The 12,821-nt window shown below is 38.8% G+C and overlaps 2 protein-coding genes across 6 annotated transcripts in view; one reads left to right on the top strand and one right to left on the bottom strand.

Moving 5' to 3' along the window:
* The window catches only part of DCAF17 (DDB1 and CUL4 associated factor 17), a 36,262-nt gene extending 30,043 nt beyond the window's left edge, over window positions 1-6,219 (bottom strand). For both annotated transcript variants that reach the window (XM_047872042.1, XM_047872041.1), the window contains exons 1-3: window positions 5,786-6,219; window positions 5,278-5,381; window positions 2,742-2,832 (exon numbers count right to left, since the gene is read on the bottom strand). In XM_047872042.1, the coding sequence (XP_047727998.1) occupies window positions 2,742-2,832; window positions 5,278-5,381; window positions 5,786-5,911 (321 nt within the window). In that variant the 5' untranslated portion in view covers window positions 5,912-6,219. The remainder of the gene's footprint in view (window positions 1-2,741; window positions 2,833-5,277; window positions 5,382-5,785) is intronic.
* Window positions 6,220-6,397: 178 nt separating this feature from the next.
* Window positions 6,398-12,821, top strand: part of METTL8 (methyltransferase 8, methylcytidine) — a 103,944-nt gene continuing 97,520 nt past the window's right edge. For all 4 annotated transcript variants that reach the window (XR_007155091.1, XR_007155092.1, XM_047872959.1 and 1 more), the window contains exon 1: window positions 6,398-6,616. The gene's annotated coding sequence lies outside the window, so the exon portion shown is untranslated. The remainder of the gene's footprint in view (window positions 6,617-12,821) is intronic.

Raw genomic sequence — 12,821 nt, forward strand, 5'->3', positions numbered from 1 at the left:
AATAAACATTAAAAAGAAAAAGGAAATTCTACGACAAAAGTTAAGAATAGGGAAGTTAAAATTAATCTATTTGCGTTGGCTAAAAAGTGAATAGAAAAGAATAAAAGCATAGGTATTTTATATATGGTTTTAAAGATTTGTCTTTCCTTTCAGTTTTTGTGTTTGTTTCTTGGTTGTGTGTGTATGTGTGTTTAAGTTTAACTACTGGAAGTCTTACACTAAAATAACATATAATGATGTAAACATTTTTAGTCTGTGGTGTCTTACATAAGTATCACCTCCTGGAGATTTTTTTTAAATGTTTATTTATTTTGAGAGAGAGAGAGAGAGAGAGAGAGAGAGAGAGGAGTGTGTGTGTGTGTGTGTGTGTGTGTATGCAGGAGAGGCAGAGAGAGAGAATTCCAAGCGGGCTCTGCACTAACAGTGCAGGGCTTGATCTCACAAACTGTCATGACCTGAGCTAAAATCAAGAGTTGGATGCTCAACTGACTGAGCTACCCAGGCACCACTCACCTCCTGGAGATTTAAAAAAAAAAAGAATTGGAAGTAGCATATATAATAGGTTTGAGGTATTTTCCTAAACCAAAAGTTGCATTTCACACATTGTCTCAGAAAAGGGTGCTAATTTATTATTTTTTTAATTAAAAAAAATTTTTTTTAATATTATTTTTGAGAGAGAGAGAGAATGCAAGCAGGGTAGGAGCATAGAGAGAGGGAGACATAGAATTCGAAGCAGGCTCTAGGCTCTGAGCTGTCAGCACAGAGCCCAATGCGAGGCTCAAATCCACTAATGGGGAGATCATGACCTGAGCCCAAGTCAGATGCTTAACTGACTGAGCCACCCAGGTGCCCCTAAAAGGGTGCTAATTTAAATGTAGTTTCACATCAATATGTTAACAACAATAAATGATAACCTTCTTAGTTTTTCTTAATGGAAAATCTTGCTTAACTTCAAATGAGAAGAAAATGTTTAAAGAGAAGTGAGAATAGGAATTAGATTACTAGAAACTCTATTTTTTCAAGGATTGCGCTAAATTTTTTGTGTTTTTATACTGTGTCTTCAAAACTTTTCTCAATTAAGAAATCTGTCATCCTTGGGGTGCGTGGGTGGCTCAGTTGTTTGAGCGACCCACTCTTGATTTCAGCTCAGGTCATGCTCTCAAGGGTTAAGTGAGATTGAGCCTCACGTGGGGGTCTGCGCTGACAGTGAGGAGCCTGCTGGGGAATTTCTCTCTCCCTGTCTCCCTGCCCCCTTCCCTGCTGTCTGTTTAAAAAATAAATCAATAAACATTAAAAAAAAAAAAAATCTGTCACCTTCCTCCCCCAACCAATGAAAACAGATTAAAAGGCTTTAGATATTGGGGGCACAACAGTTATTTTCAGCTTTCAGTAAGAAATTGGGGAAGAAAACAGATTTAAAACTTTCTGATTTTTAAAAACATGTCTCTTTTTAAAAAGAATAAGTGTAGGGGCACCTGGGTGGCTCAGTCGGGTAAACGTCCGACTTCAGCTCAGGTCATGATCTCACGGTCCGTGAGTTCGAGCCCCGCATCGGGCTCTGTGCTGACAGCCCAGAGCCTGGAGCCTGTTTCAGATTCTGTGTCTCCCTCTCTTTCTGACCTTCCCCCATTCATGCTCTGTCTCTCTCTGTCTCAAAAATAAATAAACGTTAAAAAAAAATTAAAAAGAGTAAGTGTCTAAGGGAAAAGAAAGCAGCAGCTCTGGAAAACTACAATTTTATGTAAAAACAGTAGTCTTTGACAAAAGAGAGAATTTTAATAGTAAATTCAAAGGATAGCTTCTTTTCTTTTAAACATTATTTTTGGTCACATATTTTAAGTTCCATTTTTCCTAAAAAACAACCAGCCAGATTCAAAAACCTGATTAATTTGCTACAGTATGCCATAAGTACAGTTCTTAAAACACTGATCCCATGAAAAACTAATATGTAGAAATATACCTCTAAAAAGGAAGTCCTATAATCAAGAGTTTCAGAAAATGGTTTGATAATCACTGTGAACATTAGTATTATCGTAAGTATTATTAAAGGCTCTGACAAGTAATTCTATAAATAAACTTGTTTAGCCTTTTAAACTCAGAATATTCCAAACTTATTTTGTGTACAAGTCAATTCTCTCACCTCCTCTAGCAAGTAGAAGATGCTATTTATGAAAACACGGTTCTGACAAATACACATCAGGTCAATGTTAGTCTGTCTGATGGAGTGAGCTTATCTTATTATTTTATTTTGTATTACTTTTATTATTTTATTTTTTATTTTTGACTTAGTATTTTCCTAACGAGATTCACGGAGGAAACTTATAAGTCTACTTTCACAGAGCCATGTGACATAACTGCTGTCCTAAATAAATATCTTATTTTGATAGAATGATCTCTTAAATCAGTAGAATGATCTCTTAAACACTGAGGATAACTCTAAACTAGCTTATATTGCTTGCGAAACTTTTAATCAGTTCATAACTTTTTTCTAGTTTTTAAGATTTACAAATGGCATCAAAATTTTAAAATACATTCATAATATTAATATATAATTTTTTAAGATATAAGTTATTTCCTGAGGGAAAACAAGCAAAGGATACACTCTCTCTTCTTGACTCCTTTCAAGATTCAGGAATCACTATGATATTAAAGCTTTATTCCTTCATACTACATATCAACAATGATCAGTTCTTTTAAGCAAAAAATGCATTAGAAACAAATACTCTAAAAATAAATCTTACCACTGGGCATTCCCATAATAAAGCATCCTCTATTTTTTCTGATTTGGAACATTTTGGCATTTCATAAAGTTTTCTTGGCTCTGATGCAACACTGGGAAAAAAGAAAAATGAATGATTATTCTTCTTATTCATTGAGACAGTGTTTGCTCAGCTTTGAGTGATTTATTCTATTTAGAGATTTGGAATACCAAGATACAACTTGCTACTTTGTCTTCCTTTTCTTAACTAAATGTTAACATTTTTTTCCTGATCACATAATTCAAAAGGAAATTCACTGGAAAAAAATCTGAAAAATACAGTAACATAGATTAGAATACTATAAAATTATAAAAATAACCATTATTAACATTTTGGTTCATTTTCTTCTGGTTTTTCTTTATATACATATACTTACCTGCAGATTATTTTCCAAAGTTGGATCATATTGATTTCTTTCTTTAACCCTGAATGATTACGGTGAATATCTCTGCTGAATTCCATGGCATTCATAAACTGTTATTCCAATATTGTAAAATGAAAATTAGATAAAAAGAGTCCTTTTATTTTAGAATGAAAATTAATAGGTTAAAAAAGGAAATACCTTTAAGTTGTTGTTTTTTTTTTTAATTCCCAAACTGCCTTTCAGAAAAATTGAACAAGTTTATACCTCTGCCAGTATTGAAACTACAATTTTTAGGTGAAAAATAGTCCCTTATTTTTAATTTATACTTCTCTGATTATTACTGAGATATCATCATAGATATTTTCCTTTTTTTTTTTAACTGATGTACTTTAAAATTAAGCTACTATTTAAAAAAAAATATTTTTACTGCTTGTATTTGAGAGAGAGATAGAGTGCGAGCAGGGAGGGGCAGAGAGAGGGGGAGACGCAGAATCTGAAGCAGGCTTCAAGCTCTGAGCTGTCAGCAAAGAGCCTGATACGGGGCTTGAACCCAGGAATGCGAGATCATGACCTGAGCTGGAGTCTGATGCTCAGCCAACTGAGCCACCAGGCACCCTGAAATGTATATATTAACAAAGGGAGAAGCTTCTAGGTTGGTGAACACATGGACATTCAGGGAGAGTAGTGTGCCCAAAGAGCATGGATATTCCATGCCCTTTCGCATGTCACTTGCCTATGCAACTCTTCCATCTGGCTGTTCTTGAATTATATCTTTTATTATCAACTGGTACTCTACTAAGAAACCAATCACAAAAGACACATACTATGTGATTCAATTTATATGCAATGTCCAGAACAGATGAATCTATAGAGACAGAAAAGAGACTAGCACTTGCTTAGGGCTGAGGATGATGTGGGTATTGGGGCAATAGCTAAAGGCAATAAACTTTCTTTTTGAGGTGATGAAAATGTTCTAAAGTCAACTGTAGTGTTGGCTGCCTATATGAACCACAAGGGTTCGCCAAAATTCCTATCATTGAATGAACATTCAATGAACTAAATATCATCAAATTGTATACTTTAAATTGGCAAATTGTATAGTATGTGAATTATATCTTTTAAAAAATGTTTATTTATTTATTTTTGAGAGAGAGAGGCAAAGAGAGAGAGAGACAGAATCACAAGCAGTCTCCGCACTGTCAGTGCAGAGCCTGACATGGGCCTCGAATCTAGGAACTGAGAGATCTGACCTGAGCCAAAATCAAGAGTCAGGTGCTTAACCGACTGAGTCACCTAGGCACCAGTGTGTGAATTATATCTTAATCAAGCTGTTAAGAGAAAGAAAATGTCTAATATTTTTTGTAGAAGCAAAGCATGGTGTTTAGAATATGCTTTAAAATACTTCGTAAAAAGATAAAGGAAAAGTGAGCAATGGCATAGATAAGCAAATGCAGTAAAATCTGGATCATCTTTGAATTTCGGTAATTAGTACATGGGCGTTCACTACACTATTTTCTCTGAAGCATGTTCGAAAATTTTCTCTTAAAACAAAGAAAGGCAAGTACTTCCAAAACAAAACATAGAACTTCTTCCCAGGGCACATAGGTGGCTCAGTCAGTTAAGCGTCCAGCTTCAGCTCAGGTTATGATCTCAAGGGTTGAGAGTTCGAGCCCTGCTTGGGGCTCTGTTGCGCCAGCTCAGAGCCTGGAGCCTGCTTCAGATTCAGTCTCAGTCTCTCTCTCTCTGCCCCTCCCCACTAGCATACTGTCCTATCTCTCTCAAATATAAACATTAAAAATTTTTTTTAATTTAAAGAAATTTTTCTCTAAAGCAGCATATAATTATTAGATACCTGACTTCCTTGACTCTGCCGTCTTCTAAGCAGAATAAAACACTACACCATACTCTGAGCAACCTATCATTTTGCCTGCACTATAAAGTAAATTCATTTTAAATTGGTACTTGCAAAGATGAAACCTCTAACTTTGGGTTTAAGAAGATTTTAAAATTATACCCATTTACCACCTACTCTTCTTTTGGCCTCATTTTTTCCATTCTCCTATTTCATTAAACATTGATAAAGCATGTGGTTCTATAAAAATGAGTCAAGATCAACAGTGAGGTGAATTACAGGAAAAACGTTCACCAAGATACCTGCTGACACAGCACCGATAATTGTCAAAATATATTCTTCCTCTCTCATAGGCTATAGGTGACTTGGAATGAGTTGTCCAAACATTCTTAAATTTAGTACTTTCCTGAAAGACACAAGGAATTTTGGTTTAGGAAATAACTCATAAGTCTCTACCCTGCAGCAATATTAAGTGGGATAATTAAATCTACAGTTTTCAAAGTAATTCCACGTACGTTATTTAAAACATGCTCATTTCTCCCTCACTCTGTCCTCACGTTTTACGCGGTGTGACCAAATTTTAGGAAGACCGTTTGCAGAAAGACATAAGAAGCTTAAAACTAAAAGCATACGGTGGTTCTATTAATAGCTATTTACTAATTCCCCAGGTTCAGGGCCTGGATACCCCTGTCCATCACCTGTGATCTTCTTAAAAGGAAGCGCTAACGAGTAAAAACTGCACCCCAGCAGGAGGCTTAGCCGCCAGTCGCCCCTCTGCCCTTGGCCCCATTCCCAGCAGCCGGCGGTCACCTGGCACACCAGCACCCGCAGGATGCCCAGGTTCGTCCTCTGCACCACGCCTGCGTCCCGCGAGAAGAAGCCCAGCGCCCGGCGGCTCAGCTGGCGGCACACGTTGGGTTTCTGAGTTGGGCCCATGGAGGCAAGGGCCGGGGGCGGGGTTTGCTGGGCTGAAGAGGGGCGCGCCCCTCGCTTCCGCGCCAGGCAGCGGCCGTTACCTTCGAACCTCCAGGCCCCAGCTCATCCAGGGGCCCAGGAAAAGCTGACGCGGGGAGCCGGGCAGGGAGCGCACGGCAGTGGGGGGAGGGAAGGAGGGGTTGGCGCTGCCTGAGCGCAGAGTAAAGGGAAAGATACCCCTCCCGGCCTGCCACTCAAACACTCTGCAAGTCTGGACCGGGCTGCGGACAGTGCGACGCCCCCGCAACGCGCGGCCTGCCGGAGCCGTACCCTCCTCACCCGGAGATGTAGTTCCCAGAGCCCTTTGAGGGAACCTGGCTCGTTCCCAGAACTACAATTCCCATCAGGCGGCGGGAAGAGAGCTCTGGTGCCGGCCCCGCCCCAACCAGCCGAGACCCCGCCCAGCCCCTCCTCCTCTGGCGGCGCCGAGGCTGCGCCGTGGGGCTCGCCCCCCTTTTCCGGGTCTGCGTACCGAGCGGGGCAGAACCCTAGGGGCGCTGTGTTGCCGCCTCCTGGTCTCGCTTAGCTGTGTAAACCTTGCCGCCCGGTTACCCTCGAGTCTCTCAGCTCCCGACTTTCGCTCTAGGAGGCCCTGGCCGAGCGCCGGGACGGGCGCTGTGTTGAAAGCCACCCCCCCTCTTTCCAAAGCAGTGTCCTGTGCTAAAGGTACGGCCCGCGGCTTTCCCTTCAGTCGCACGTTGGACGTTGTGGATGAGGTTGACGGTTAAACATTTCGGGTCTAGAAGCACAATGCTGTTGTAGAGTGGTGGAAGATGCTGGCATTCCCACCAAACTAGGATTGATTTACTCTCTCCTTTTGTGGCCTGCGGGGACACAAGGCTGGTTTTGTGATAATTGCTGCATTTTCCTTCCTCTCGCCTCTTTTTTCTCTTCTTTTGCTAATAAAATATGAAATGTTTACATTCTTAATGGACTGTAAGATACTCCACGTTGATTCCTCTAAGTAAAAGGTAACTTGGTCGCCTACCCCTGCCTATAGGGTCAAAGTTCCTGCTACACTACATTTTCCGTAATCACGCACTACATGTGCCCCCGGGGATTGCTTTGCAAGTCCGTTAAGGGTCGTGTCTTTGCGTCTCCCACGTGGGCTTGACATGCCACCTCTCTTTCATACGTGGGCAAGGGAGTGATTGCATTTGACTGACAGCAAAGAGTGCAGTACTGGGTGAGTGCATTGGGTCACAATTTAAGTGTTTGGTAAAAATTGTGTCCCGGATACCCAGGGTTCTCTATTGTTAACTTAAAATATTTCCTTCAGGGCTTGAGCTTTTGCTGATTTTTCATGACTTATTTACAGCATACTGTGGAGCGCTTTGTATATTTTTAGAGCGCACTATAATAGTTAATTTGGTAATTCATGAATGCAGCTGTCACTGAGAAAAGTGGGACCCAGAAAGGAGAACTGGATTTTCTTTGGATGAAATGAAATTCAAATCATTGCTGACTTAAATTCATCATCTCTCTCTTTTCTCATCCCCCTTCACCCTCACTTGTTTGTCTTCCTGTTGTCTTTATCTCACCACCAAGTCACCCAGAGGGCAGTCATCCTGGATACCCTCCCTTTCTCACCCACAACCAAGTCCTTTTGATTCTCTTTTCCATCTCCTTTTTATATCCCCTGCGTAATTTAGGGCCCCACCACTTCATCACATTATTATATTAAGTACCCTCCTTTCTGCCTTACTTAAGTACTTTCGATTCCAATTCTCCATCCTGCTGCCAGAGTGATTTTTCTAAAGCACAAATTTGTCATTTCCTTATTAAAATCTTTCAGTGGCTCCCAATCACTCAGAGCAGAATTTCTCAAGCCTGAGTGGATACCCAGGATTCTCCATTGTTAACTTAAAATATTTTTAGTATGTTAAATATATGCAAATATAAAACTATATATACACTCCTTATGTTGTATATCTTATACAACTATAACTCCCAGTTATAAGTTAAATGAAGCACAATTATGAAACAAATAAATTCAAATGAATACTTATTCATTGTTACCAAAGAGACAGTTTTTGTTGGACCTGATATGCTCCAAAAGCAAATATTCGCTGTCCTCCATAGCATAACTTCTTTACAAAAGCCCTGTCCATATTGTACTTGTGTTGAGATTACTCAGTGCCTTCACCTCTTTTCTTTTTTTAAACCACGGCAAAGCCTGCCTTTGTTCAATGTGTCATGATTTCATTTGATCTTCACTTGTCAAACAACATGATTTACACAAAGTAGTCCCCATTTCTTTCTCATTAACCTATGCCAGTGACAAATGGTACCACTTGTTTGCCAGTGCAATGCTAAACACAAACATGTAAACTGAAATCTTACGACAGTATTCAATTATAAGGGGGTCATTCAGATAATCCAGAGTATCCTTTTTAAAAAAATGTTTTTGTTGTTGATTTTTATCAAGTTGTACAAATCCCTAGGGGTCTGAATAGGTGCCGTACAGGACAAAATCTGAATCCCTTAATGTGGTGTACAGGGCACTTCTATCTGCATCTTGCCCACACTTTCAGCCTTATTTCCTTGTCCATCGTTACTTAACATTTGCTCTTGTGGCTCTGACATGTTGCTCACTTACTCAAGCCAATGGGCCTTTCAACTTTTCTTTGGAACTCCCTCCCTTTCCTTCTCTTGTCTGTTTTATCTTGTAACTCATCCCAGGTATCACACCTCCACTCACACTTTTCCTGACCCCTTCACTTCAGGTGTAGACTTGCTTCTTCTAACATGTTTCTCTGCATACATTGGTTGTAGCACTGTATTAGAATTATGGTTTGTTGGTCTTCCCAACACATTGTTTTTATGCTTTTTTTTTTAATAGGCTCTACACCCAGTGTGGGCTTGAACTCAGGACCCCAAGATCAAGAGTTGCATGCTGTACTGAGTGCCCCCCAACATACTGTTTTTAGAGTAGTCCATTCGTTCATTCAACATACATATGCATTAACCACATTTTAGGCAGTATACAAAGGATGCATATGTATGTTGAATAAATTGACTGTTCTAAGGACATTGTATAGAATCCATTATCGGCAACTAAGTACTTTCAACATACATGCAGATTTAGTCTCCCTTTCTTCTTTAAATCAGTAGGAAACCACAGTGTTCATAAGAAGAAATAACTTTTTAAAAACTTGAATCCCCAACAGTTCTACCTATAAGTAGATATTTTTTCCATTTGTTGAGGGTAAAATGGCATGCACAGATATCCCTAGTTTAGGATTTGAAAATGACTTCTCAATTTAAGACCTAGAACAAACATTGTTTTTTTGTTTCTTGTTTTTCTTTTTCAATCTGTGTCGTGTGTTTTAATAGAATACTTAGCTATCTTTACCACGATGTTTTTTTTTGTTTTTTTAAAAATTTTTTTTTCAACGTTTATTTATTTTTGGGACAGAGAGAGACAGAGCATGAACGGGGGAGGGGCAGAGAGAGAGGGAGACACAGAATCGGAAACAGGCTCCAGGCTCTGAGCCATCAGCCCAGAGCCCGACGCGGGGCTTGAACTCACGGACCGCGAGATCGTGACCTGGCTGAAGTCGGACGCTTAACCGACTGCGCCACCCAGGCGCCCCTACCACGATGTTTTTTAATATATATTTTGTTAAATTTATTTTGTTAGTAATCTCTACACCCAATGTGGGGTCAAACTCATGATCCTAAGATCAAGAGTCACATACTCTACCAACTGAGCCAGCCAGGCACCCCTATCATGATATTTAAAGACAAAGAGATATGAATTCAGAAGTTAATAAAATGCTTTTTGTTTATGTTCTTTGTTTAAAGAAGCATGGTAAAGCACTCAGGTTATTAAACTTGAACATTTGTTCAGAGATAAATTGTTCAGAGACAAAACTACAAGAGGTCATTCATTCAGCATGTAATTATGTTCATGTACTTTGTGCTGGGAACTATTTTGGCATAGGGTATAGCAGTGAATGGGATAGACAAAGCCTCTACGTGTGGAGGGAGTTAGACGATAAATACATAGATTACAAAAATAAAATTTCAGGTAGTGATAAGGGCCATGAAGAAGACAAAACAGGGTGATGTGCTTGGTAGAGTATGGTTGGAAGCCCTGCTTTATTTTAGCTAGAGTGGTCAGGGAAGGCCTCTTGTAGATTGGACTTCTGAGCTGAGACCTGAATGATGAGGATGAGTGAGTCTGCAAAGAATTGAGGTTAGAGTAGTCCAGGCAGAAAACGCTTGAATGCAAGGTTCCCAAAGCAATAACAACCTTGGCTTATTCTAAAACTGTCAGGCCAGTGTGACTCTATAGTGCATGTGAGGGAGATGAACTTGGAGAGGTAAGCCAGAACCAAGTTATATCGGGCATAAGGAATTTTGGATTTTATTCAAAGCCAAAGGAGGCTTTGAAGGAGAGTGACATGATCTAATTTGTGATATAATAAGATCTTTATGGCTATAGTGTGGAAAATGTACTGTGAGGAGATAAGAATGCAAGTGAACAGGCTGTTCACTTGGTCCAGGTAAGCGATGGTAGTGTTTGGACTGGAGTGGTAGCAGGAGAAATTGAAAAAAGTGAACAGATTCAGGATATATCTTGGAAGTAGAGTTGATAAGACTCCTAATGTAGTGGATATTAACAATGAAGAAAATAAAAGATTCAAGTGAAATCATAATAAAGCAGAACCACAATAATCCTCTCCAAACTCCCCAGAACAAATGGAAAACAGGGAACCACTTATGATGTGGTGTCTATGAAACAATACCTAGATTTTATTAAATGTACATATCAGCTTTTTACACACTGATGCTAAAGAATGTTAGGTTCTGTTCTGTGGTTAGGAATGTGGGAAGAAGGAAGTAAAATCAGGTCCCAGAAGGGGCAGGGGTCAGAGCATGTGGGACCACGATAGTGTGATGGAAAAATCACTAGTGATAGGCTAACATTCCCTTTAACAACAAGAGTGAAATAGGCCAGTTAGCAGGTAGCTGGTGTACTTTAGGTGAGAATCACTTTTGGAAATTTATTTTGAAATTACTGAGGCTTTTGACCATGTCATGTTCTCATGTTTCCTTTTCACTGTATATTTTCACATTTTGTTTAAACATGAAGTACATTCATGCATATACAAAATCCAGAAAGATTAGGCTTAAAGATTGATAGTAATGATTATAAGCTATTCTTATTTTAAAATTATTTTATTTAAAGAACATGTATAGATAACATAGCATAATGTATAAAAAATATAAAATGAATGCACATGTATTTATCATCAACTTAAAAAAAACAAACCCAGAAGAGGGGTGCCTGGGTGGCTCCGTCAGTAAAGCGTCTGACTCTTGACCTCAGCTCAGATCTCCATCTCACGGTCATGATTTATACTCTGACGTGGAGCCTACTTAAAAAACAAAACAAAACTTTAGAGCATTACCTGCAACTTTGACATCTCCTAGGTGCCTCTCCTGGTTCCCAGATCCCTCTTTCCTCTTTATATAAATAAAATATTGTTAACTTATAAGTGTTTTTGAACATACATAAATTGAATCATACAATATATGTGTACTCTTCTACAATTTGTCTATTTTTTCTTTTCTTTTCTTTTTTAAAGATTTTATTTCTCAAATGCCTGGGTTGCTCAGTCTGTTAAGCGTCCGACTCTTGATTTCAGCTCAGGTCATGGTCTTATGGTTGTGAGATCGAGCCCACATCAGGCTCCACACTGGGTATGGAACCTGCTTAAGATTCCTTCTCTCTCTCTCTCTCTCTCTCTCTCTTTCCCTCCCTCCCTCCCTCTGCCACTCCCCACTCCCTGCACCTGCATTCTGTCAAAAAAAAAAAAAGTTCCCTTTAAAAAAATTTTTTATTTCTAAGTAATCTCTACACCCAACCTGAGGCTCGAACTCATAATCCCAAGATCAAGAGCCGCACGTGCCCTACCAACTGAGCCAGCCAGGCGCCCCACCTATTTTTTCTTCAGCATTATACTTGACAAAGTACTATAGTTCATTTCATTTATTTTTACTGCTATATAGTATTTAATTGTATGAATTTACTACAATTTATCCATCTTCTACTGACTGGGCTTTTGTTTCTTTCAAGTTTTTTATTCCTAGAAAAGTACTGTTACAGACATCCTTTAACCTGTCTCCTGGTATACATGTTAAAGAATGTATTTCTTTTCTCTTGCTGTGTAACAAAGTACCACAAACTTGGCAGCTTAAATGAACACCCATTTATTATTCCTAATTTTTGTTCCTACATGAAAAATCAGTTGTCCCAGAACTATTTTTTTGAAGGTTCCCTCATTTCTTCACAGATCTGCAGTGCTAACTTCATTGTATATCAAGTTTACATTTATAATTAGGTCTGTTTCTAGTCTGTGTTTTCTGTTCCATTGTTGTATTTCTATTACTGGGCTAATACCTGACCACTTTTATAGTAAGGCTTGAGAGCTGGTAGGACAAATCTTCTACCTTATTCCTTTTCCTCAGGAGTATCTTATTTCTTTTTTGCCTTTTGCATTTTCAAATACCTTTTTAAATCTGCTTCAGTTCCACAAAAAAACCTTATTGGAATTTTGATTGGAATAGCATTAAATTTGTGTATCAACTTGAAGAGAACTAACATCTTTACCATATCAAATTATCCTACTTATGAAGACCATATGTCTCTCCATTTATTTAGATCTGTAGTGTCTTTCAATGAAGTTTTATAATTTTTTTCATAAGGGATTTGCATATTTTAAACTTCCTAAGTACATTATATTTTTGGTCAGTGTTATAAATGGTAAATTTTTAAATTAGATTTTCTAACTATATTTTTGCTAGCATATAAAAATGCAAATTTTCTTTTTGTATATTGGTCTTTTATTTAGCAACCTTG

This window comes from Prionailurus viverrinus, chromosome C1 (assembly GCF_022837055.1).
Source record: "Prionailurus viverrinus isolate Anna chromosome C1, UM_Priviv_1.0, whole genome shotgun sequence".
NCBI lineage: Eukaryota > Metazoa > Chordata > Mammalia > Carnivora > Felidae > Prionailurus > Prionailurus viverrinus.